Source organism: Colias croceus, chromosome 14 (assembly GCF_905220415.1).
Source record: "Colias croceus chromosome 14, ilColCroc2.1".
NCBI lineage: Eukaryota > Metazoa > Arthropoda > Insecta > Lepidoptera > Pieridae > Colias > Colias croceus.
In genome coordinates this window covers 9,694,975-9,722,890 of record NC_059550.1, presented here as the reverse complement: position 1 = coordinate 9,722,890, position 27,916 = coordinate 9,694,975, and the positions used below count along the sequence as shown (strand labels likewise).

Sequence of the window (27,916 nt, the reverse complement as noted above, 5' to 3'; positions counted from 1 at the left end):
ATTGGAGGGGTTTTTTCTGAGGTCACCTTCCTCTTGGGCCAGCCGATTAAGGCAAGCCCCCTGGTCTCTAACGTGCCGCTAGACATGACAACGTCACACGTTAGAGGTAACAGTTTGCCCGGCGGAGGGCAAAAGCCCTGATGCGCAGCAAGAGACATCCTCTCGCTGGGCCCGCCGCGCCGCGGTTCACCAACCGCCATACATCGCTGTATTTCAGCCGCTGGTCTCTTAGGACCCTCTTCAATGATGCCCATAGGCATTCCGTCAACCCGTGATCTTGTTCAGGCGCATTCATACAGACAAGCGGAAAACAGTGGTTCACCACCACCTGCCTGCTAGATGAGCCTACTCCAGGGCCGCATCCCGTATAGTTTTATGAAAAACGAATCGGGAGCGGCACGTGTGTATTCCATATTAGCTTCCCCAAGATGCTGGCTTGCAACCCAGGTACTGAGCCCCCCCGCCGCGACAAGGCTTGGAAAAGTGGGGGGGGGATAGTCTACACACCTACATCATTTTTATGTTTAACAAAAAATTATTTAATGTAAAAAACAAAAATTATCGAAAAAGTAGAACATTATAATTTTCTAATTCTACTTTGATGGCAACACTTGTCGACACTCACTTGCAAAAAGGCTTTACGATCTTGCAATGTTACTAACATTTCGCTCCATAGCACGACTATAATTATGATGATATACAAATGAATAAAAACATATTTATCATTATTTTTAAAGATGGAAATTCTTTTCATACAGTCGCTCGTCGTGCTATGGACAGAGGCACGAATGATGTCAGCATGGATATTAACATTATTATAATGTTTTGCATGATAATGTGTAACAGTGTTGGATAATTTTGAAAATCTGTGGCCTTCGCTAAAACCCTAACGCGCATGATAATTTTTATCACAGCGTAAAAACAATTTATATGTTAAATTAACATAAAGTTACACCAGTGTAATATTTTTTCTCTGTACTTCATAAAATATAAATTTAATAATCAAAATTATTGTGATTTAAATGTTCCTTCCTTGATTTGGCTATAAGTCACATATTATGCAAAATTACTTTTCTATAGATATTTTAACCTTCTGTTTTGTTTTCCACTTTATAGTTTTTATTCTAACAATTGTTTTTTATGCTTTGACCTTTGTATAATTTGTATCGAAATGTAAATTGAGGCCGGAATAAGAAACGATGATAAACAATATTCCAAAACATAATATGATTTTAAAATGAGATTACTAAGAGAACGGTGAGAATTTAAATGAGAAGAATAAATTGGAGGTTTATTTTCCTGCTATTTTGTTCTTTAGACTTATATCTGCCTAGAGCATGTAAGATTTTTCCAAACAAATAAGCAGACACAACCAAACAATATGCTTTTGCGCTTCAAAGTTTCAAATCTATAAAAATTCAACTTAATTCAATCATTATTTTACACCGTAAGAAATATTCGGGCACAAAATATGGACGGAACACTAAATCCTTTAAAAAATGTTTATTTTTTTATATGATAAGTTCAATTCATCATATTTAAGTAGAACCAATTTAATTGACAATTTAACCTTTTAAAACTTAACTAAGTATACCTTTTCCCAATAGGCTTTTACTTAATAGTCATCAATTTTCATTCAATCAATAAAGATCGAGCCTAAGGGATTTCGTTAACAGCCTGGGGCACTTTAGAAGCAATACATTTTTATATCAAGGCTATTGTCTTTACTTTTTCGATTTCCTATATTGGTATTAAGTGATCCTTCATAAATTTGATACGCCTGGCTTGGTTTCTCTTTGATCGTTTTTAAGTCTGGTTATAAAATGAAACTACATAATTTAATAACAAATAGCATTTCATAAAAAAATCTTTAGACAGTCAATAGAATAATACAATACAATATTTATTTAACACTAGCGGTCCGCCCCGGCTTCGCCCGTGGTACATGTTTACGTTTTCTCTACATAAGATCCATCCTCGTACTTCAAGAAATATAATAAAAAAAGAATTATCGAAATCGGTTCAGCCGTTCTCGAGCGCTTACCAACACATTTTGCGATTCATTTTTATTTATTTAACACATACAGAAGAAATAAAGAAGAGAAATACATTAGGTATTTAATGCTATACGGGCTGCTTATATATTATAATGCATTGTACTATAAAAAAAACATAACTGTGAAATATATAACCAATAAAAAACTGAAAATGACAAAATAGCGGGAAAAAAGCTTAGAACAGAATAACTCATGAATACGTAAAAAGATCCAGAGTACATACAAAATGCAAAGGTCAAAGGTCCATGCATGCATGCACGATGCTTCATAGGTTTGGAAGGAGGGCCTCCGCCACATCACACACAATAACAAAATAAACAACTGCTGCCCCAGGACGAATCTTATGAAACAGTACGTAAAATCTTAAATTTCATATTTGAAGTGAAAATAATAAAAAAAAATGCGGGTTCAAATCCTGCTCGATAATTTTTTTATTTACTAGCTGCTGTGCTCCGCGGTTTTACCCGCAGTGCTCAGCTTCTGTTTGTCTTAGTGTGATGAAATATAGCCTATATAGCCTTCTTCAATAAATGGGCTATCTAACACCGAATAAGTTTTCAAATAGGACCAGTAATTCCTGAGATGAGCGCGTTCAACTTTTCAGATTTATAATATTAGTATAGAAGTATAGATTCTAAAGTAACTTTCTTAATGCATTCGATACTGTTTTTCATACATATCTAACTTCATTTAAATATAACTATCTACTACATACTTATGTAATAAATGTTTCATATTAAATGTAAAGTACCTAGTTTTGCTTTTGTTCCAAGTTTTTCTTGCACGTGTTTCCTGCAAATTGTTTTTATATTTTGCAGTAGTTTTATAATCACAGTTTCTTATTGTTCTTACAAGTTGATCTTTTTCTTACTGTTTATAATCTTTACAGAATATTATGGTTTTGAATTTTAATGTTATGCATATTTACTTATTAATGCAATTAATCTGATTAGGATTTACCTACATAACTTATACACGATTTTGATCAAATCTCATACTTGAACTTAACTCAGAGATCGTGGGTTCGATTCCCAATCTAAATTAATTATAAAAATTTTCTTTATCAAATAGAAAGCTGAGGAAATAAATCTAAATATACAAGCTTAGTTTCCCTTATTGCATTTATTAATTTAAACCTCATATTATTATGTAATTATTAATTAACATGTTTTACCTTATAGTTGGATGCGCCTCAGCTTCCTCACGGATCCGAAAGGCAAGGTCCCAGTTAAGGTGGTAGCTAGAACATTCGCGTCAGGCAAAACAGAGAAACTTGTGTATCAATGTCTGTCCGAACTCGGTCTCCCCTCGGGGAAGAATGAGTCTATGGAAAAAGAAGCGTTTACCTTTGATAAGTTCTACGCTTTGTACCACAAGATCTGCCCCAGGAATGATATTGAGGAACTGTTTAGGACTGTGTGAGTATTCTTTTGGTGGATATTTTATATTCATTTTATATTCAACTAGATTTCCGCCCGCGGCATCGCCCGCGTTTGCAAAGGAAAACCCGCATAGTTCCCGTTCCCGTGGGATTTCCGGGATAAAAACTATCCTTTGTGTTAATCCAAGTTACCCTCTATATGTGTGCTAAATTTCATTGTAATCGGTTCAGTAGTTTTTACGTGAAAGAGTAACAAACATCCATACAAACTTTCGCATTTATAATATTAGTAGGATTACTTATTAGGTTTGGTTTCTTATCAGTTATTAAATTTGTTTAAAGTTTCTGAATGTAGAATATTCTGGTTTAACCAAGATGGTTCAATTTTATTCGTTAATCAGAATTTTATGTAGAGACTACGATTACTAAAAAATACCTAATTTGAAAATAAAAATATATTTGTGTTATTGATTAAAACAAATATTGCATTATGTAAGTATTACCTACTCTAGAGGTAACTTTTATGAAAATTAAAATCACATATTGTTAAAAATAGATTGTATGGAACCACCTTTAGTTATTGGAAACGATAGGACGATTAAGGCAACTTAAAATTTGTCCAGTAAAGAACGCAGAAAATCTTATTGTATTAATAATCTCTGTGTCTAATGTTATCAGTTTATCACCTATATTTTCAGCACGCAAGGCAAATCAGACCGCATCAACTTGGAACAATTTGTGAACTTCCTGAACGAGAAGCAGCGCGACCCCCGCCTTAATGAAATCCTTTACCCACTGTACGATGACAAGCGAGCCGTGGAAATTATTGATACATATGAACAGAATGAAGAAGCGAAAACGGCTAGTGAGTATTACGTACTGGGAATTTACTTTTTTTTAAGAATACTGACATTACTAAAGAGGTTACTACAAATCTTTAATCTACTGATGCAAGATTTTATTATATATGTTGTTATTTTAAAACTACCCATCGCGCCATCCTGGATCTAGAAATTTTAAAATAAAATTAAATTTATGAATTTATGCCTTACTACCAAGAAAGTTGTTAAGCTTGAAAATAACAAAAAAATTGACAGGATAAGTATATATTTTTCTATTTTTTACATTTGTTAAAATCACAATGAGGCTCTTACAAAAATTACAGTGAAAAAATTGAATCCCTATTTTTGCTTTTATTGCAATGGAGTAACGTCGCGTTCGTCGTGAATAATAAATAAGGCCATTTGTCCCGGGAATTTGCTTCAAAAACAAGGCCCTAGGCATTACTTATTCGTTAAATTTCAGAAACTTCCAAGTACCCACCTGTAAACCTAAACTTTAATAGACTATTATAATAGTACTAGCTTTCCACCTGCAGCTTCGCCCGCTTTTTCTAAAACTTAACAAATTGTATACTTAAACCTTCGTCTTGAATCACTTTATCTATTAAAAACCCCATCAAAATCTGTTGCGTATTTTTAAGATCTAAGCAAACAGAGATGGTGGAAAGCGACTTTGTTATAAACTATGTAGTGATAATAATACGTACGTCATACATACCTACGTCATATAATAATTCTACAAATCTTTCTATCCACATAATAATTATATCAAAAGCGAGTAACTAATAAGTCTTCTAACTGCTCATATACCTGCTAATACAAAATTCTTCCATATATTTTGTCAAGAATAGCCTCTACATATTCTTCAACGACTTTCAAAGAATCTAACCCCTGACCTCACTATATTCAATCTATTTGTTACGTAATGATCTCGTTATTTGCAAAGCCCTTATACGAAGTATACTTGGCTCACTATTATATCTATCCAAATACTTAACCCTTTTTGTACGATTTTGGAAGTTTTATGAAGTTATATTTACAGAATAGTACAATATACACTCAAAAAGGATCTCGAAAATCTGAATAAAAAAACCCTAAATGAACGAACGAACACGAGTACTGACTTTATTATTATTGTCATATGTATGCATATGGGTCTTTTGCTATAACTTGTAACCTTTTTACTTTAAATATGTCCCTAACATATTCTAATTATATCCATACACTTTTATAAATCTATTTAGCAAAGTAACCTATATCAGAAATCTAAAGAAAATCTGCCAACAAATTGTAACACCTCAAACCACTTTGTACATTATTTTTTTTTTCTATTTTGGTGTACATTTTCAATAAACTACTTCCTTTACAGAATGCCTCACAAAGGACGGTTTAATCCGCTACCTGATGTCAGACGAGAACGCGCCAGTGTTTCTCGACAGACTCGACTTCTATATGGAAATGGACCAGCCACTATCTCACTATTACATAAACTCATCCCATAATACGTATTTGTCTGGAAGACAGTTTGGTGGAAAGAGCTCTGTGGAAATGTATAGGCAGGTGCTTTTGGCTGGATGTCGGTAAGTAGCCAAAGTAATTCTTAATTTTTAATTGTTATATAAAGGCAAAAGTGTTTGTTCGTTTGTTCTTGTGAAAACGGAAAGTTTTTATGATATTATTTATATATTATTATTTATTTCCAAATTAATAATCGTATACTCGTTCTGCAATCATATTTTCTTGTATAATAAAGAAATTCTCAGATTTAAAATAACCTCACTGACGATGGTCTATGGTCTGAGCTATGGTCTTTTTGGTCGTAAAATATGCAAATTAAATAAATAAAAATTTCACAGGTGTGTAGAACTCGACTGCTGGGACGGTAAAGGCGAAGACGAAGAGCCAATAATCACCCACGGCATGGCGATGTGCACAGACATTCTATTCAAAGACGTCATATATGCCCTTAGAGATACAGCCTTTGTCACTTCAGACTATCCCGTCATATTGTCCTTTGAAAACCACTGCTGTAAAGCCCAGCAGTACAAACTGGCCAAGTATTGCGATGAAATCCTGGGAGATCTGCTGCTGAAGGAACCTTTGGCAGATTATCCGGTAAGGAAATAGGAAATTTAATTTTTTTAGGTCTCTTGCGGAGTCCGGAAATCGGCAATTTTTTTCTGGTAAGATTAAATAGATTTAATACACATCTATTATAGAACTATTGCTATAAAAATGATCACTGTCATTTTCCTCTCGTAGTATCTTAGGTTAGACAACTTCGGGCAAATTTTAGTACTATTCAGGAAATAATTTCATTTGATAATTGATATATCTTGAAGCTATCTTGTTTGATTTCTGTACTTTCATCCTTTTCAGTATATTGTAAAATTAAGACCCTCCCAGTAGAAACTAGTTGCTTATATTTGTGTCGGCCGTTTTTCCTAAAGTTAACAATATATGCCCATGGTAAGCAAAAAGGCAGCTCAAAAAAAGCTCGTTCATTCATCAAATAAAATATATTCTCTATTTATAGGACAGGAGGGCAAATAAGCAGAAAATTCTTCCCTGGGTAAGTACCTTGGCCCATAAGCATCCGACATACAGTCGCGGATGTGTCATAGTTTCAGGGTTTTAGGAAAAATTATCAATTAATATTTGATTTGGAAAGAATAGCTCAAATACGCAAAGTTTTTTACGTGAATACTATCACTCCAAATAATGCAATAATGAAAAGAAACACCATATTTTAAATTAAAATTTAGATTCTTCCATGATAAGTTCAAGTCAAAATAATTACTAGTTCGATATATAAATTTATAAAGAATAGAAAAAAGTTCGATAGTTAGTTCGATATAATTTTGTGGAAAGTAAAAAGTAAGAAGCTTCTTGAGGCACTTTGTGAGTAAAATTTCAAGGTTGCGTCATAACCGTCATGGAGTAATGCGACGATTTTGTTGTATCTTTGAATCTTGCCAAAGAAGTTTAACTTCTGACACGTGTGCTCGGCACACACTCTCTTTTTTGTAGCAGCAAAAGGTCCTTATTTATTTTATCACTATCCCTTACTTTTTTATCTTTTTAATTGTAATTGTGACTGATTTTCGGATGCTTATGGGCGTATTAAAATCAGGTACGTCAGCTCGTTTGCCCTTCTCTTTTAGAAAATAAAGTTCCCAGATTGCATGCTTAGTTTGGACAATGGTAAGAAAAACCCAAGGATTTAAAATATCTTAAATATTAAGGTTATTTTGAATTGGCAACACATTCGCAACAGATGTTACGGATGCTTATAGGTGCCATCTTTTTCGTATCTTATAGAATGTTTTTAAAGGATAAAAATTAAAACGCATATAATGATGAACGTAGAATTGTCTAGAACTAATGATTTAATTCCACACCATGATTTTATTTCTGTCGTATCGTCTGTAATAAAAATTATGTATCCACTTACATACAAAATTATAAAAAAGCATGAAGAATGTGTTTACAGTTCAAAAATAAAAGAAATACGTATCTAAGGAAGTATCTTTACCTTACAGTTGGAACCAGGCCAACCCCTCCCCCCACCATCAGCTCTAAAACGCAAGATAATGATCAAGAACAAGAGATTAAAGCCAGAAGTAGAGAAACAAGAGTTGGAGCTATTCAGACAGGGACAGTTCGTTATTGAAGATGAGGTTAAAGAAGATGCGTCAGCTGTTGCTCTGCCTGCTGATAAGAAGGTAACTAGATGATTTTTTATTTAAATATAATAATTAAAGATAATAAGTTTCAATAATTATCAATTCGCAAATAATTCATTAGAACAGCTTTAAATGAGAGCAATAAATTATTATTCATATTAGACAAGAACTAGAAATTATTCTTCATTAAATATACTTCTCCAGTGTTTATTTATATTCCCCAATAAAATTCCTAAGATAACCATAATCTACGAAGCTTTTGATCGATTTTGAAGTACAAATATCTACTACAATTTACCTACCTTGGTAAATTCTTAGATTTTAAGGAACAAAATATGTACCACTTATATCATAAGTTACCTTACTTTATTACGTTGAAGTGAAAGACAGCATCTAATCACGTCTATTGTATTTTTACCTACTTCAGAAGTATAAGAAGATATAATAGATGGAGATTCTCAATGATTCTTTTTATTCAATTTTGAAATATTTCTTAACTCCAAAAAAAGATTTTGTGTGTTTTTTTTTAATATAAAATATAAATTTTCCAGCCCGAAGAGATAGTAGCAGAAGCGGCCACGGCGGGCGAAGATGCCCCGCCCCCCGTGCAGTACACGGGCTCCACCACCAACGTGCACCCCTGGCTCTCCTCCATGGTCAACTACGCGCAGCCCATCAAGTTCATCAGCTTCGAGGAGGCCGAGAGTGAGTACAGGGAGAGAGAGTGAGTGAGTAGAGAGTGGAGAGTGATTAGAGAGAGAGTGAGTGAGTAGAGAGTGGTGAATGATTGGAGAGAGAGTGAGTGAGTAGAGAGTGAGCAGAAAGAGAGTGAGAGAGAAGAGTGAGTAGAGAGAGTGGGAGAAATAACAGTAAGAGAGATAGTATTGTAGGAGAAGCAGTTGCAGAACTAGAAGCTAGCAGAAGTGAGGAAATACTTCGTCAATTTAGCTCGTGGTAATATTGTAATAAACGGCCAGTATCCGTTACACTGGATGAGCGTTGTTTACAAGTTCTGACTTCTCACAAAGCCATTATAACTTTTCAAATCATTTGACTAATTAATGCTTTCCTCAGTTTTTAGTTTTTTTATTTACACTGAGAAGGGTAAAGATAATAAAGGAATTAAATGAGTGGAAAAGTAATGACGCACAACGCAATTCGCATTTGTACCTATATAACTAGTTGTTGCGTGCAGCTTCACCCGCGTAGACGAAATAAATTTCTGGGGTAAAAATTTTCAACCTTTATTTATCCCCTTGAAAAATCCATTTTAATGAATGCCTACACCATAGTGCCTACAGCCTATCTAGCCAAATTTCATTGTCAGTAGTTTGGAATGTTCATTGATAGATCAGTCAGTCAACGTTTTATATTAAAATGAAAAGTAAACTAATACTAAGCTACTTGTTCCAGAACGCAATATCCACCACAACATGTCTTCCTTCGCTGAAACCACCGGTATGAATTACTTGAAGAGTCAAGCCATAGACTTCGTCAATTATAACAAGAGGCAGATGTCGAGAATTTACCCCAAGGGCACTAGAGCTGATTCTTCTAATTATATGCCCCAGGTATGTTCAAATATTTTGATTTAATTCTTTTTCTTTAATTTGGTGATTTATTTTACAACTTTTCTGAAATTTCAGAAAAAAGACTTTTTAATAGCTAATGTAAAAATGTCTATGTCATGAATATATTTATTAATAGCAGATAAAATAAATGGAAATTATTATTAACTTCGGCTTAATTCGTTTTGACAAGTTCTACGAGTTATCTTTACAGTTTATATCGAACTTAGCCAAGTATAATACCTGTATTTTTCCCGTTTTTAAAGAAATTATACATTTTTCAAAACATTCTTGACGTGTTTAAAACAGAACTAGATGCTGATCTATTTTCCATAATTCCTTACTGTTATAGTACAAAATTGACATAAATTTGATTTTATTTTTATATTGTTCTTTTTTCTCCAGGTGTTCTGGAACGCGGGTTGCCAGATGGTGTCCCTGAACTTCCAGACCTCAGACCTCCCAATGCAGCTGAACCAGGGAAAGTTCGAATACAACGGGAATTGCGGGTACTTGCTGAAGCCGGACTTCATGCGGCGAGCTGATAGGAGCTTCGACCCGTTCGCTGATGCGCCCGTCGATGGAGTCATTGCGGCACAGTGTGCTGTGCAGGTATTGATGGAACTTTTTGAAAAGGAGGGTACTTGCTGTCAAGGTAGGAAGACATATACAAAATACTTGAATAACCAGATTTAAGCCTAGTCATTTTGATTAGTTTGTTCAGAAGCTGGTAGATGGCGTTATTGCGGCCAAGTGTGCAGTACAGGTAGTGATGAAACTTTTGAGTTTGGAAAGGAGGGTATTTGCTAAAATTTTATTGATTTAAAACTGGTAATTTTGATTTGTTTGCTTATATGCTGGTAGATGGCGTTATTGCGGAGCAGTGTTCTGTGCAGGTAGCGATGAAACTTTTAGGCTGGTTGCAGAGCTTGACCGACCGTCAGTGCGTACCGTCGGTCCTGACGATACGCATCAACAATTGTATGACTATGACACTAATGCGCATGACAATACGCGTGCGTATGGTCGGTCTAGCTATGAACGGTTTCATGAATTTCCATACATATGACAAGCCCGACTGACGTACGCACTGATGGTCGGTCAAGCTCTGCAACCAGCCTTATATTTGGAAAAATAAGTGTATTTGCTAAATTCAGTAGTTTGACTTGGATATAATAAAGAGTGTGCACTGCAGGTATGGAAAAAGGTGTTCAATGTGGGTAATTGATAAAACTAGGTCTGACAGCTGTACTGTTTGATGTACAAAAAGATGAATGCATAATGCATGAAGCATGATTGCATTGGATATTTTTCGTTAGTTATTGTTGTACCTGTGGTGTTGATTAATAATTTTCTCTTAAAAAATAATCTTCCTCCAGGTCATAGCCGGGCAGTTTCTGTCAGACAAGAAAGTGGGCACATACGTAGAAGTGGACATGTACGGTCTACCTTCAGACACCATTCGTAAGGAGTTCAGAACTCGCATGGTACCGGCCAATGGACTGAACCCGGTGTATAACGAAGAGCCGTTCTTGTTTAGGAAGGTGGGTTGACAGGTTTTATACATAAAAAAGATATAGTGCTGTATGAACCTGTAAATAATGGTCAATTTTGAATAAGGCGAACAATTTTAATAATAATTTTGTAAAATTTAAAATAACATGATTTAAGTTGTGAGAAGACTATCATATTGTACTAAGAGTACTGATTAACCCGACTTACTTTGTTCTACCTTAACATTTAGAACTTTAGAGGTATAACATAATTTACAACATATTTTCAGACTTATCAAATATGAAAGTATGAAAATGTGTAAAATGTGCATAATATATCTGTCCATATATGGTTATACTGGAAAAAGCGATGCTGTTTATAAAACTTAGCTAATAAAGTTAACGCAGCTCATACTAATAACATCAATATTCGCCATTAAATTTAATACTTACGTTCTGAACAGACAAATTAATTTATTTATGTTCGCCACACCAGGTGGTACTGCCAGACCTAGCAGTCCTCCGTTTCGGCGTGTACGACGAGAACGGCAAGCTGCTGGGCCAGCGCATCCTCCCGCTGGACGGGCTGCAAGCGGGCTACAGGCACATCTCACTGCGCACTGAGGCCAACTTCCCCATGTCCCTGCCTATGCTCTTCTGTAATATTGAGCTGAAGATCTACGTGCCGGATGGCTTTGAAGGTGAGGTTTATGTGTTAAAGATAGTATTAAGTTAAGTCAATATTCAGAATTATAATCTCAACTATACGGCATCAAACACACCACATTCCATTCACCATTACACGATGCAACACGCCACACCACACTATTACACGCCACTACACGCTATCACACGTCACACGCCATCACTCGAAACACGTTACTCGCCAGAATTATTGTCTTAACAACACACCAATTCGCATACAACACACTCCACACACCATCACACGTGGCCTTACGCTATAACACGCCTCCACACGCCACCAGGAGCCAGCACACATAAACAAACACCATATACCACGCCCTATCACAAGTCACACGCCATTACTCAAAACATGTCACCACACGTAATGTGTAACACGTTTGTCCGTCGTAATAATAAAAAAAGACAGTTATTGATTAACTACTACTAGAGCACATATAATATTTTGATATATATATTCTTGTTGTATTAAAATACAATTTAGAAACTTTTTATAGCAGAGTGATAGAAAATCATGGTTTATCTAACAGCCTATTTACTATTCGAATTCCGTCTCACAATAACAAATTTTATATAATTCTATATAAATTTTTAAATAAAGATAAAATTTTCAAACTTTTTTGGTAGTTAGCACATATTTTACGAAATTACACATATTTTTATAAATTCTTTAGATTTCATGGCTGCCCTATCCGATCCCCGAGCGTTCATGGGAGCGGCTAAAGAACGGACAGATAACATGAAAGCCATGGGAATAGAAGAGAGTGGGCCGGAGAAGAAACCGGAGGAGGTGAAGAAGGAAGGTTAGTTCTGAATCTAGATGTTTTTTATATATTTTTTTTGTAATTGTACTGGTTTTTAGCCGGTTTTACCAACGTGGTCAAAGGTATGTTTTCTAGAAAATTTGTTTTTAAGCTATTGCATAGCTTCTATCGCGGGCCTTGAGCGCGGGGACTGAATCGAGAAATTCCGTAACGAAAACTCCTCACGCTCCCCACGGGGACGGGCGGAGGTGTGGCTTGAAGGCATAGCATACAATAGCGCAACCGCCCCAGTCCCCGACTCCCGAGTGCAGTACAGTTTCTACTGTATATACTTACTTAGAAATTTTTAGGAAAATGAAAATCTGAGAGCAATAATAATTGCAATTATTTGCAAAAACAGCTATAATCTGTAGTGCAACCATTTTTTGCACCACGAAAAATCTTTAAAGTAAAAAAGAAATACGTGTCGCCACAAAACAAATCCCCAACTTCATAATATAATACTTTTTAGATAAAAAATAACAATACACATTTTTTATTAAATGAATACTACATAATATGTGTAGTATCTTATAAATTAATATGATAATATAGACGCCATAAACAAAAAAGAAGAAGAATATGATATAGACTTTCGGCTTTCCCATGAAATTCTATAAATACTTACTCAAAATACAGTCCCAAGGTCACGAAGCTACAGGTTAAGGTGTATTTACATTTGAACATATAAATAGAACGCGTGTATTAACTGCTCGTATAACATGAATATTTCAAATTTTACTACGAGGAGAATGTTCTTTTTATTTTCTTCATTTATTAATTCGTGGAGTCTTTTTTTTTTCCTGATATATACTATGCTTCATTCTTCTTTGTTCTGCATTTTTTCGCAAGAAATAATATACCTAAGTACGAAGTTTAGTAGATATTTATTCCGGTCGATAAGAAATGATTTCAATGATGTGATTTTGAGCATTTATATTTTTGCATAGTATGTCTGCGTTATACGTAACGAGCTTTGGTACGCAGATAGATTATGGCCTGAAATAACTTAATATCGCACATCCTAGTGGTCCGTTAAATTTATTAAATGTGTAAAATCGTTCTTATCTAAGACACTTCTTTGTTAAATTTTGCTCGTTCATTTTATAAATTTCAGTCATTCCATTCAAAGTAGGATGCAGGAAACCCAGTGCATATTGTTTTGGTTATAAGGATTATTTACCCTTGTAAAACTAAGTGATTTTTAACAGCTGTAATACCTACTTTATTTCTATTCAACGCAACGATCCAATTCAGTCGATATTTTTTGTGAAATCAGCTTATATTTATTGAAATAGAATCAATAAAAAATTAGCATAAAGCGTCCAATGTATGTTTCTTTTGTTGACATAGTGAAAAAACCCGCGTTAAAAACCCGTTAAAACGTTTATTATCTGTAATGTTTATTCGTCTAGTTCCTTGATACTAATAAATATATGAAGCATTAATCTGAAAACCTCGGTTTCGCGTCATCTCGGAACTAAAAATAATTTAGAATGTTCCTTCGATACGCGGCTTCATAGCTCTGAACTCTGGAGCTAAAAGCGGTGTTTCATTCAGTTTTTTGAGTAAAATGTGTTTTGTGAAATGAATTGGATTAGTAAGAATAAAGGTTTGGATTTTTTTTGTGTTTATGGATTTTTTACTTCAAAAAATGTTATTATAATATGTTTAGTGGTGTTTAGGGTAATGTTATATTTATGTAATCATCAATTAAAAGATTATATAGGTAATTTTACAATTTGAGAGATTTTTTTTTTTTGTTTATTTGTTTTGGTACTTAATATGTATAAGATATTTGTTGGAAAAAATATTAGATAATTTAAGGTGGATTTGTTTACTATCTATAGTAGTTGTTGTTTTAAAGTTTTTTGAAATTCGACAAAAAATTATGAAAATATAAATTATTGCAATAATATTTTACTTTCTTTACATTATCATCAACCAGACTAAACTGGTTTTATCCAGTCTAGTCTCGTTTACACTGTACAGAAGAAAGATTTGGTTTTGTTTTTCTTTATTCGTTTATTAAACTCATAAACTAATCGACCGATTTTAAAAACTTTTAACGGCGGCATGTCTGCAATATCAAATATGTGTAATGTCTTATAATCCCAAGAAAAACAAAGGTCTGTTCTTTTTATTATTAGGTATGATATTAAAATTGTAACTTACCTGATATTTCACATTGCTGTAATAATATTCAACTCTGTCATTGAACTAAATTAGACAGTTATTTTTGTTCGCCATATGCACAGATCTGCAGATTTTATATCCTTTCTAGATAAACATGGGTAATAACTAGATTTTCCAAATATTCTCCTTTACTAGACTAATAGAATATTTTAATGAAATTAAACGCATTGTACCATAACACGCTTTAAAATTAGGTAGGTTTATGAAAATACTATCGATCAATAAGTAGGATAAAAAATAGTTCAAACTTGTCGTAAAAAATGGTAAAATCCAAGTAAATATCCAGGGCAAGTAGCTTCAGGATATTTTGATAACAAACACTGGCACAATAATTTTGACACGCCATAAATCAGGCTCAACTCTTTAATTCATAATTTACATATTTACATTGTAAACATAATAGGTATCAAACTCTAATATTCTAGAAGACTAAAATAGCTGGTATTGAGGTTTTTAAACTTTATTCTTTGTGCCATATGAATTCAAAATATGTTCTAAAAATGTACACAAAAACGAATATCTTAAGTTGGCCCTTAGGCCGTTGTACGCTGCGTGTCATCAACCAAAGTTCATAATATTTAAAGGAAACATATGACAGACAACATAAACAGACGTGGAAATGTTTCTAAATATTATTGCGTTTATTATTTTGGCTCTGCACGAAGGCCAAGAAGACAATAAATTACATATAACCTCATTGATGAAGGTTCAAGTATTTCCATGAATAAACATATAAACTTATAATCTTGAGATATTGTATCAAGAATAATATATTATTGAGTTGATTTATGGTCATATGCAGAAATGGCCAATATAAGAGATGCGTTCTGGACATTGGCCTTTGATTTTACTGCTGCAAAAAAAATACTGGAAGAATTATTTTCTTCTTTCTTTCCATTAAATTGAGCTTTTGATCAAAGATCAAAAAAATGTTGTTGATTTTTGTCTAGAAAGACAAATTTCTTATGCACAATACATACCTACCTACGTTCAAAAAACACTACCTTCCTGGCGCAGTCGGGAAAAAACAAGCAAGATTTTCGTTATTATGGCAATACTTAGCATATTAATACAATTCCAGAGCCCCTAGTCTTCGAGCCCATAACGGTGGAGTCCCTCCGCCAGGACAAGGGCTTCCTGAAGACCGGGAAGAAACAGCAGAAGGATCTGGAAGCGATGCGCAAACGTCACGCCAAGGAGAAGATGCTGTTGCAGAAGCAGCAGTGTTCTGCGTTGGAGAAAATGATTAAGGGGAAGAAGTGAGTCTAATGTTTTATTTATAGTAATAGGTAGGGATTTATTTACTGTGGTTTTGGCAGAATTAACAGGAAAATACATGGATTTTGTTGACCTGCTTGAAATTATGAATTTATAATTATGGGTTCAGCAAAATAACTGTCTTGAGTACACAAAGATAATTTCGAAAATATTTTTTGGAACATTAATAACTTTGATAGTTAAATCAAAATCAGGTCTCTCGCTGATTGATTGATTGATTGTCTCCGACTGTTCACTAATTTACCCAAACAGTATCATCTCACCAATATAATATCCTCTTCCAGCAAGGAGCAGCTAACCTAGTAAAAACTAAACACTTTCCAATTTCTCTAACACACATCTCTCCCCCTCCAGCAAGGAACAACTACGACGCTAAATTCTACACGTTTTAATTTCACGCGTTAACCTTTTCTTAGACAAATCTAACACAAAACTATTCCATTGCTACGTGGTAACACAAATCTTCCCTTCCAGTAAGGAACAGTTAAGCAACGACGCCACATTCCGTACACTAGTAACGGAGCAGTCGTCCGCCTGGGCAGAGCTAGCGGCTCGGCACAGACGGGAGGAATGTGCTGCAGCTCGGACACGGCTCAACGACCAGAGGGAACTGCTCAAGAAGATGATGGAGCAGACCCAGCTGGCGCAGATGAAGCAGTTGGAGGCTAAGCATGAGAGGTAAATATACATGTATAAGGTCCGTCACCAGGACAAAATGAGCAAAAGCAGGTGGGAATACTGATCACCACATAAAGTAAGCTTCATCACCAGGATAAAATAAAAAAAGAAGCTGATGAGCTAGCTGGTGATCACAACATAAAGACTTGTAACACAGGTCAGATCTATAGGGAGCCAATTTTTTATGACAGCAGCTGCAGTCTAACCACCGACGCAACCTGCTAAAGATGATAAACGATGAGTATAAAATTATCAGGCAGTTTTGTTTCAAATGCAGAAACGATGCTGTTAAGAAAGTCAAACATAAAAAAGTACACAACTCAACACTCAAATAGATAAATTTTTTGGTCATTAAATAAAGGTCAATATACTTAAATCGCTAATCAAAAGCCTAGACAACAAATCTAATCATTTCAAATCATTTTCCATCAGAGAACTAAAAGAAATGAACACCCGTCAAGCGAAAATAAGCGTAGAGACAAGCAAGGAAGTGGCCAATGACAAAACATTGAAGACCAAACAGGAAAAAGACCGTCGCTTGCGAGAGAAGAAACAGAACAATACTAAGAAGTTCATGGATGAGAGAAAGGTAAAATAATTTATTTATTTGGTACTTTATTGTACATATATACCAAGCATAAAATAATAGTTTAAAAAAACACGCTTTTTATAGAAAACCGAACTAAAAAATAGAAAATTTTATCAAATTAGTGTATTGTCATCGGTCCTCAATAAATCTACAAAGTTTGAACGAAATCTGGCCGTTTAAAGTGGGTCAAAATCGCGCCCAAAGAAGTCGGTTACAAACATACAAACATACAGGTGAAGCTAATATAAAGCGTGTAAAAACGAAATACAATAATTTAAAAACAGACAAGGCATATACATACAAAAAGGCGGCCTTATTGCTTAAAAGCAATCTCTCCCAGGCAACCCTATTGGCATGGAATGTTGAACGTGAACGCGATGGCACAAAATAAATGTGATTAATAAAATGTGGTCTTGTAAAATGCTGACAAAAAAGTACTTTTTATGAACTTTCAAATAAGCAAAAAGTTCGATTGATAAAAAGTATGTTTTTTTATGATAGTTTATCATTTTTGGCTAACGATAGAAAGCCGATTTTGGTGACCAGTATTTAATAGAAATTCTTTAGGTAGACTATATTTATCATCTTAATATTGGATGAATAAACCTCCCTTGCTAATGTGTGGTTTTTAAAAATTGCAGACACAAACAATCAAGCAAAACCGCGAAAAGGAGAAGCTGAAAGCGACCCATGACAAGCAAGTGGAAGAACTCTCTAAGGACATTGATAACGTAAGTTCATCTATAAAGTATTGACTACATTTAAATTAAACTCAAAAGAATGTTACCAACTTTGAAATAGATTTATAATAATTTTTATGAAATCAAGTAGATAATATAAATATAGGAATTGATTTTAATCTATACATATAATAAATCTGTAGAAGGGTCAATTCTGTACATTGAAAATATTGAAAAAATTAATAGCAGGGGGTGTTACTGGATCGATACCAAACCCAAATATGTGATTAAAAAAAATTTTGTCTGTCTGTCTGTATGTTCAGGCATCACGTGAAAACTAACGGTTCGATTTCGATGAAACTTGGTATAATTATACCTTATTATCCTGGGCATAAAATAGGATACTTTTTATCCCGGAAAAATATGTAGAAAAAAAACAAATCTTAATTTTTCCGCGCGGACGGAGTCGCGGGCGGAAGCTAGTTAATAGTAATAATTTTAAATACAATTAAAAATTGGGAAAACGTGCAGATGATAATTCTAGTAATGGCCATCTTTAGAATTTTGTCAATGGAAGAAGTTGATTAGACATTATTCGTCTTATGTACGTATATACAAAAATATTTTTGATTGTACTAAAATATACCTAACTAGCTGTGCCGCGCGGTTTCACCCGCGTGGCTCCGCTCCTGTTGGTCTTAGCGCGATAATACAGGGTGGTTCTAAATTACGTTGACAAATTTCAAAATAATAAATTTCAAAAATGGGACATGCTGCGTTGCTATTGTTTTTTAATTATTTGTGAAGAGAATAAAATTAAAATTAGTCATTTTTTACTATGTCTGCTCAACGAGGTGCAATAATATCCTTATATGAAGCTGGTAAGCGGCAGTGCGAGGTAGTGCGACTTCTCGGTATCAGTCAGCAGTTATTTTCTTCTGCTTTTAAACGCTTCGATGAGCTTGGCCATCTTGGTGACCGTCTGGGAAGAGGCAGAAAAATAACTGTGAGGACGCCTAGACTTCAACATATCGTCAAACAAAGATTGACCCGCAATTCACAAGCCAAGGTAAGAAAAATGGCTCGAGACTTAGTTGTAAGTCATTCAACGTTACAACGAGTTGTTAAAAATTAGCTCAAGTTAACAGCATACAAGCTGCGAAAAGCACAGCGGTTGAATGATAAAGATAAAAAAATACGCCTTGAAAGATGTCGCTTACTGAAAACGCGCTCCGCTGGTGATGCGTGGAAAAATATTTTTTTCACAGATGGAATTTTTTTCAAATTGAGCAGTCTCATAATCGCCAAAATGATAGAGTTTACTCTTCAAGTCGCCGTGGAGCCACAGCAATTATCCCCCTTCGACAAAAACCGGATTCAGTCATGGTTTGGCGTGGCATTTGCTCAACAGGCAAAACTCCTCTCGTTTTCGTAAAAAAAGGTGTGAAAGTGAATCAAGAAATATACCGACGTGATATTTTGGAGAGTGTAGTTCTTCCTTGGAGCCCGCAGCACTTCGGTGACCAACCGTGGACTTTTCAACAGGACTCTGCTTCATCTCACAGGGCCTCAAATGTGCAGTAGTGATGTATGGACCATTTCCCAGAGTTCATAAGTTCCAAGGAATGGCCTCCATTTTCACCAGATCTTAATCAAATGGATTTCAGCGTATAATCAATTCTAGAGGCGAGGGCCTGTGCAACTTCACACAGAAGTTAAGACGCGCTGAAGACAACACTTACTTGTGACTGGGACAAAATATCTGAAGAGGAGGTACGGAAAATCGTCGAAAACTTCAGAAAACGTTTAAGCCTTTGTATTAAAGCTAAAGGTTTTAATTTTGAAAATAAATAGATATTTACATTAAAATAATACTGTATTTTTATTATTTAGTAGTCACCGTTATACTGTGTAAAAGAAAAATAAAATAAATCGTAAAATAAGTTGTCAACGTATTTCAGAGCCACCCTGTATATAGCCTATATATAGCCTCGTGGATAATGTAGCTTTCGAATGGTGAAAGAATTTTTAAAGTCGGTCCAGTAGTTTATGAGCCTATTCATTACAATCAAACAAACAAAGTTTTCCTCTTTATAATATTAGTGTAGATTAACTATAATACAAATCTCTTGCAGCTGATCGAGATGTACAAGATGGAGGAATCCGAGTTCGACATGGCGAGCAAAGCGGAGTTCTTCGCATGAAAGTATCCCGACATTGCTCCACTGATCGAGCAAATGACTTGACAAGTGACTAGTGCTTGAATCTGTGTTATCTGTGACAGTGACAATTTGAATTGGGAATTCGAAATTCGTAATCCGAAAACCGCTCTAATGTTTTTTGAATTTGGAATTCGAAAATCTTGTAAACCACCCTAATGTATTTTTAAAAGGCGTTTGAATTTGGAATGCTAAAAGTTTATAAACCGCTGTTATGTATATTTAAATTTGGAATACGATAGTCATGATCTCTATGATTTAGTAATATACGATATATATTTTGCTACACTATAAACAACTCTAAATTTTTTGAAATAAGGTTGACATTTGAACTCATTAGTTTATTTATACATTTTCATACTATAAAATGCTCGAATTTTACATGTAGGTAGTTATGCCATTATCCGTTTTATGCTGTTTGTAATAGGGTCTAATTTCAATATTTACTTCGTTATTTCATGTCTTATAGCCTATAAAAATCTTAATTATTGTGGTGAATTGTTCATTTACAAACAAAGTCACCTTTAAAATGAATATAGTATAAAGAAGTATACCTTGTGTATAATACTTTATTTCTAAATATTTCTCTATCATTAAAAAAATATTATTATAACCTGTTTCAATAAAATATAACATATTATTAAGGATAATGTTGTCTCTCAAATTCTATACATTTATATGTGTCAATATCTTTCTAAAAATATCTTGTTTTGATGCGATTTCTGGGTTTTTATTTCAAAAAAGTGTGTAGTTATTAGGCGCTAGTTATTTTTTATCTTTGCTAGCTTAGAACTTGTTAAACAACTTACATGCTAAGTGAAAGTTTTGAAATGTGTTTCATAATTTTTTATTTATGCAATTTTCATTTACATATATATAAAATAAACAAATTATAAAAATGTTCCTTCTCAACTGTCAATAGTTTTAAGAATTTTATAATCGAAGGTAGCTTACAAGAACATTTTAGGTACCTACAGTAGATAAAAAATATTGCAAAAAATTAATAAAAAAAAAAACATCCTTGTCTTCGTACTATCTGTATAAATCATAAATTGACATTTGAATTTGAAAAAAAAATTAAAAATAGTTTGTTTTTTTTTTGGTACAGTTAATTTTCGTTTGGAATTTCAGATATTTAAGTCAATTATATATTTTAAATACATGAATCTCTGCGTTATATTCTAAATAAATTTTAGTGTGTAAATATTTTAATTATATTTTAGGGATATTTCACATTATAAATTTGAAATTTTATTAGTACAGTTAATATATTCTATATTCACGTCTATTATTTGTTTTTAAGTACATATATATATAAATTTGATTAAAATAATTTATTATTGATATGGATTTGAGCTAGTAAAGTTTGAAACTTATTTAAAAATGTTAAAATTAGAGAATCATATTTGACAACCCTAATCTTATCTAGTATTAGGAAATTTAGAATTTTTCCTAGGAAATAAAGAGGAGTGGGGGAAAAAGAAATGTTTCCCTCAAAATTGTGCCTCGAATTATCCTTGGTGTTTTTATATCACATACCTAATACAAACATTTTAGCTAGGATTTATATACGTAGAATAAACGAAAATATAGGACACAATACCACTAATAAATTAGGAACTTATTTCTTGTTGCTAGTTAAAAAAATTATATTCATTTAGTAAATATTTTCTAAAGCAAGATAAAGGTACTTACGGGTAACGCACTTTTAAATATATATTAAATTATTTTCAGTAACGAAAAAATATTCTCTCAGTTAGAAATTCATATTTCACGTTTTATAACTACAAGTAGATATTTTTCATTCCACACTGTTCTATGAATACTACTTATATTTTCGTCATTAGAGGACCAACTATGAAACTATGACATTTGCTTATTCAGTTCTTTAGATTAATATTATAAAAATAAAAAAAAATGTGTGCGTGTACTAGTGTACACACGTAAGAAGTGAAACTTCTTTATGACCTTATTTTTCAAAAAATAATTTACTGCAACTTTACAGAAATACGTCGATCCACGCGTGGTAAGGATAAGAAAAAGATGGCGCGTTACGGAAAAATGTCACGCGTAATGAAAAAATGTTACACTAAATTTTTTTCCAAGCCCGATAAAGAAGTTTCACTTCAATTATGCAAAATAATTATTTTTTAAGAATATTGGAATTGCATATTATAACGTACCTAAATAAGATACACTTGACTATAATTATTTTAAATAAAATCAACTTATGTTGTCTTATTATTAAGTACAATTATTATAGAAAAAAAGTTAAGGAAATATCTAAAAAATAACAACTCACAATGATTGTAAGTGTAAAATATTCATAATTATTCTTATAGTGGGCAGTTTTTTATAATATTCTACTACTTTCTATTCCAAGAATGTTTAAGACATTGTGACAGCCCTAACTTATATGTAAGAGAGTAAAATAATTAATTTTGTAAGGATTCTAAAATCTTATTTTATTTAAATAAATTTAGAGTATGGAAACTTGCAGTATACATTTCAATTATCTTATTACTTTCTTTATGTTATTGTACTTAACGGTTTTAACAGTGTTTTGTAAAAGTACATAAATATGTCATAACTTTGTATTTTGCATATTCTAGTCAATTTAATTCTGAGCCAGTATGACCACAACTTAAAGTTATTTAAAATCCGTAACTTGTTATTGTAATTGTAAAGTTTTATCAAATAGGAAATAGTGAGAATAGTTATAAGTGTTCCTTTATTCATATTTTATTAATTCATATTTAAAATTATTACTGTTTTCAAATATGTAAAATAAATTTAATTTAATATTTTTGGCCTATATTTAATATTTGGAAATTGGATGTAATTTATAAAATTTTGTTTTATTAGCGTAGTATTTATTGCCAGTATTAAAAAATATATAAAAATACGAAATTGCACTTAATTTCAACACTGCACTTTGTTTTAATTTTAATAATTTAATATATAAGAATAGAGAATTTACTATGTAGACATGTTCTAAATTAAACATAAAATATATTAAAATTCATTCACATTATTTATAATCACAATTTTAATTATTACCATAATTATATTGTAATTGGATTATTCTATAATGTTTTAAACATTGTAAGGTTTTCCATTTTAAATCCTAAGTATTGTAGCAATGTTAATATTATTTTATTCTTTCTCATGACATTATTGAAATAAATAAGGTATTCATACTAAAATAAACAAATTTGTATTTATTAAGTGAATAGTGTTGCCAACATCATAAAGATATTTACATGTACTCGAGTTTCTTAAAAATATGTTTATTATAAAATTTAAAAAATATCCTACTAAAATACTATGAAAGTATAGTTGGCAACCCTATATACGACTTGCGATAGAATTTATAGAAATAAAACAATTATTCCAAAGACTTGTTTATTGTTTTAAAATACAGTAACTAAATAAACTATTGAAATAATTAATTTGTACATTATTACTACACATTTTATCCTATATTTAATGTTACTTCTTGATACTTTTTATCTTCTTCCTCTCCTTGTATAGACTTTCATGTTGAACTGAAAAAGAAAAAAATATTATCATCACATTAAAATCATAAAAATAAACATTAATTGGAAAATATCTCATTTTTTAAATGTACTTATACGAGTAACGTGAGAAATTAATTTATTCTAAAAGAGGTTGTGGGTTCGACCCCCTCCCTTGAATGGCAATGAGAGGTGGCTCTGTAGTCTGTGGTCAATAATTTCAACTTCAATGAAAATGATACATTAAAAGGCGCTGTAACAGTTTACTGGAATAAGGTATGATAAAATGCATGACACACAAGTTAATCTGAAACTTTTAGGACAACTCAAAGATCTCTTGGTTTTATTATAAGTTGAATACTGTAACAATCCAACAGAAAAATATTATGTTTTCCAGAATGCATTAAATTAAATCTATTATAAAAATATATAGTTTTTTATTTAACACCCCATTCTTTAATTACCTATGAGCCTATAATAAACCATTATTTATTTTATTGGAGATTTGGCATATACAACTTTTAAATCTAAAAAAATCCAATCTAAAATAACACATCTAACAATATTATTATGCATTTTTACTGCAGCCAGTTGGCTGCAAGTATCTCAATTAGTAGCCAATAAGGCTTGATTGAGTCAATGTGTTTACACTATATAAGTGTTAAAACCAATATATGCCTATATACAATTACTTCTTAATGAACAGCACATTATCTAGCAGCCTGAACTATATTTTTTAACTTTCAATTAAACAGCTAGGCTAGCTAGCTAGACTTGCATGGATGAAATTAAATTACTTGATGAAATCCACACTATCTGATTTAAAAAATATGAAATGCCTTTTTATAAAGTGTTGGTTGCAAGTAGCAATATATCTGAAATGACTCCTAATTAACCATAAGCCAATTATAGGCGTAAATGTAGCAAAATTTCTGTTATTTATTCTTAATGTGAAGAAAGGTTCAGGAATATTATGGAAAAAATATGTTAAAATTGAATAAAATGATAATAAAATAAACAGCCACAACATCTATCAAACACTTCTTATTACACAGGGCAGCGTCTGTGGACTTAATCTCAGATAAATTTAAAACATACTTACTGTATGGGTCGTAGCGGAGTACTTCCAATTTATCTGCTAGTCTCTCTCTTACAGCGTTAAATTTATGTCCCGAAACTACACTTTCCATGAGAACCATTATATGTCTACAAAATAAAGATTTCGGATTAATAATTAATAAAAATTTAAGAATTTTACAAATGAGATACAAATATGAATTCTCAAGTAACAACTTACTTGCTTTTGGCTTTTTTTAGCAAAACATTAGTTAAGAACATGATCAGTATAAAATTGAGATTTTTTAATAAAAACAACCTGCAATCTGCATAACCTATTAATTGTCAAATTGACTGATGGTGATGTTGGACGTTGACGCCTGACGGCTGACGCTGACAGTGGCTGACAGCTGTTAATAAAAAAGGAATATGTCAATGTGACACATGTCACAAATAAGGTGTTCTTTTCATATATATGTTACAGTCAAAACCCTGAACCAGTCAATATCCTTAATGACGGTTATTAAGGTTATTGACTAAGGGCGTCGGTTAATATCCTTATTGACTGATTTTATCTGATAAATTTTAACACTTAAATCTTTCTGTTCAAGTCTGTTCTGGCGTGAGGGTCGCAGTTCAAACCTAACCTAACCTACTGGGTCGAATTCAACACTTAAACCTTTCTGTAATGGGCAAATAAAACTCGCTATTGTTTTACTTGCCCATTACAGAAAGATTTAAGTGTTAAAATCTATTCAGTACGTTGGTAAATAACTTTAATAACCGTCAATAAGGATATTGACTGGTTCAGGGTTTTGACTGTAGCATTTATGTAACAATTCATTTTTTTTTTATATTTAATATTTTATTACGAAATAACTATGATTTGGGCTGAGTTATTTCAAATTAGGTATTTATAATAATTATAGATAGTTCACAGCTGATATATTATGTACCTATGTTTTAAACTTGGTTTTATAGAAACATATTATATTACTTTTTTTTACCCTTTTTACCGAAAACTATTTTGACAAATATCAAAGACAAAAATGCAAATAGGGTAGGTACAGACTTTTCTTGACATTGCAAATTGCCACGTATTTTTACAAAAAATAGAATCGTAATTCATAAATTGTCATTAATACAAAAATAAAAAATTTAACACGTGCATTATTGATACTTAGGTATATATTGATTTTGTCCTCAGAAAAATAAGATTTATTAAATAATCAGTCAGAAATGTAACATACACATCACATTTTCATAAAATATAGCAGTATTGTTCTGGTAACATTCCGAAAAACAAACTTGTTCGAGTTGTTCGTGTGTCGTGTGATGATGAACTTGTGAACCGGCGTTGTGTAGTTGGCGTTTTCGTACAATTTAGGTTCTTTTGTTTGTTCTTTGTTAAGTTTACAAGTGGCAAATGAATTAACTAACTACGATCAGTGTTATTTTTTAGTATTTCGGTTCCTGTAGTGTAGTTCGTACATAAGTAAGAACAATGATAAAAAACGATATGAATGAGAATGGCGGCGTCGACGCCAATGTGTCACCGACGAAACTCATGGTCAACTATATTCCGGAGCTGATGACGCGGGATATGATGTACGCGCTTTTCTCTGCAATGGGAAAGATCGAGAGCTGTAAGCTCATAGCGAACCGCGGATACGGGTTCGTGGAGTACGAGAAGCACGAGGATGCCGAGAAGGCGCGAGCCGCCTTCAATGGCCTATTGATGCAAGGCAAGACTCTCAAAGTGTCGTTCGCTCTGCTCAATCCAGAAAATAAGGTTAGCCATAAGCCAGATACAGAATCGAATCTCTACATTAGTAATCTACCTCCAGACATGACGCTCGAACGACTGAACGGTCTCTTCGGTCAGTTCGGTATCATCACGAACAGTCGCGTCTCGCAAGGCATCGCCTTCGTTTGCTACGAGACCAGGCAGCAAGCCGAAGACGCAATTCAACATCTGAATGGACAGACACCGATAGCTGGCGCTGGACCCATAGTTGTCAAGTTCGCGAACAAACCTAACGCGAATAAGAATGCGCCCAGACCTATTCAGAGAATCGGCATGGCGACAACACCGCTGGCGTACAACGGGGCCGCGGCCGTGTTCAATGGCACCACGCCCGCGTTCAACGGCACGAACCTGAGCGCTGCGTTCGGGTCACGGCCGCCCGCCTTCGCGCCGGGCTTCCCGCAGGCGTCGCCGCCGCCGCTGCTGCCGTCGCCGGGCAAGGCGCTGCCGTTCATCAACAAGGGGCAGCAGCGGTTCAACCCGATGGCGGCCACCAACCACACGCCCATCCCGCTGCTGGGCGCGCCGGCCAGCCCCGTGCCGCTGCTGGGCACGCCGGCCGCGCCGCACCAGACCACTGTGTACGTATACAACATCGGGGAGGACACGGAGGAGCTCGCCCTGTGGCAGCTCTTTGGCCCCTATGGTGCGATAGATTCTATTAAAGTTATCAAAGATCCAGAGACCAAGAAAAATAGGGGATTCGCGTTCGTCAACATGCGTGAGTATGACGAGGCGGCGATGGCCATTCAGGCCCTGAACGGTTACACGCTCAACGGCCAGGTTCTATCCGTTAGTTTTAAGACTCAAAAGAGAAATAACAATTAGGTCGACGGACGTTATGAACGCCGTTCCATTGTGATTATTGGGTGGCCCAAAGCTTAAAGATTTCCATTCCAATCTCAAGAATATTTTTGTAGTCGAGACGCGAGATCCTCTATGTGCATTTCAAATTAGTCACATAAGTATTTTTGTAAGATTTAATATAGTTTTATACTGGCGAGAGCGCAACATGACTACCTGTGAGTAGAGTTGGCTTACATTATCATATATGTGTACTTTATCGTATGATATTTTATTATTTGACTATGTATGGACCTGTCGAATATGTATTATGCTCGGGCGGAGCGGGGCCCGCCTGCCTGCTCCCCGTCTCCGCCCGTAACCTTCCAGGTATTTTATTTTGTGTAAAACAAGCATTGTATGTTTTTTTATCATTAATAAATTTCATGTTTAAATAGTGTATTGTATATTTCTCTATTTTTTCTATATACAACAATCCTTATCCTATCCCTATATACATAATATTATTCATAATATTCCTAATAAGTATAATTATTTGTGGCAGTAGTGTTAACAATAT

At 33.7% G+C, this 27,916-nt stretch overlaps 3 protein-coding genes across 5 annotated transcripts in view; 2 read left to right on the top strand and 1 right to left on the bottom strand.

The window, feature by feature from the left end:
• Positions 1 to 21,002, top strand: part of LOC123697143 (1-phosphatidylinositol 4,5-bisphosphate phosphodiesterase) — a 74,173-nt gene extending 53,171 nt beyond the window's left edge. For 2 of the 3 annotated variants that reach the window (XM_045643561.1, XM_045643563.1), the window contains exons 6-22: positions 2,329 to 2,408; positions 3,239 to 3,475; positions 4,137 to 4,303; positions 5,650 to 5,860; positions 6,137 to 6,395; positions 7,823 to 8,005; positions 8,518 to 8,671; positions 9,380 to 9,537; positions 9,940 to 10,146; positions 10,914 to 11,078; positions 11,524 to 11,728; positions 12,404 to 12,532; positions 15,810 to 15,987; positions 16,481 to 16,684; positions 17,117 to 17,273; positions 17,915 to 18,004; positions 20,089 to 21,002. In XM_045643561.1, coding sequence (XP_045499517.1) covers positions 2,329 to 2,408; positions 3,239 to 3,475; positions 4,137 to 4,303; positions 5,650 to 5,860; positions 6,137 to 6,395; positions 7,823 to 8,005; positions 8,518 to 8,671; positions 9,380 to 9,537; positions 9,940 to 10,146; positions 10,914 to 11,078; positions 11,524 to 11,728; positions 12,404 to 12,532; positions 15,810 to 15,987; positions 16,481 to 16,684; positions 17,117 to 17,273; positions 17,915 to 18,004; positions 20,089 to 20,157 — 2,853 coding nt within the window. In that variant the 3' untranslated portion in view covers positions 20,158 to 21,002. The remainder of the gene's footprint in view (positions 1 to 2,328; positions 2,409 to 3,238; positions 3,476 to 4,136; positions 4,304 to 5,649; positions 5,861 to 6,136; positions 6,396 to 7,822; positions 8,006 to 8,517; positions 8,672 to 9,379; positions 9,538 to 9,939; positions 10,147 to 10,913; positions 11,079 to 11,523; positions 11,729 to 12,403; positions 12,533 to 15,809; positions 15,988 to 16,480; positions 16,685 to 17,116; positions 17,274 to 17,914; positions 18,005 to 20,088) is intronic. The other variant, XM_045643562.1, reaches the window with a different exon arrangement.
• A 2,561-nt stretch (positions 21,003 to 23,563) lies between these two features.
• Positions 23,564 to 25,107, bottom strand: LOC123697442 (39S ribosomal protein L33, mitochondrial). The gene is made up of 3 exons (XM_045643962.1): positions 24,988 to 25,107; positions 24,793 to 24,896; positions 23,564 to 23,720 (listed from the first exon to the last, which is right to left on the bottom strand). Exons 1-3 carry the CDS (start codon positions 25,026 to 25,028, stop codon positions 23,665 to 23,667), a joined length of 201 nt encoding a protein of 66 aa, XP_045499918.1. The 5' UTR covers positions 25,029 to 25,107; the 3' UTR covers positions 23,564 to 23,664.
• Positions 25,108 to 25,904: 797 nt separating this feature from the next.
• LOC123697267 (ELAV-like protein 1) lies at positions 25,905 to 27,796 on the top strand. The gene has a single exon (XM_045643727.1). It carries the CDS (start codon positions 26,251 to 26,253, stop codon positions 27,379 to 27,381), a length of 1,131 nt encoding a protein of 376 aa, XP_045499683.1. The 5' UTR covers positions 25,905 to 26,250; the 3' UTR covers positions 27,382 to 27,796.
• Positions 27,797 to 27,916: the final 120 nt, after the last annotated feature.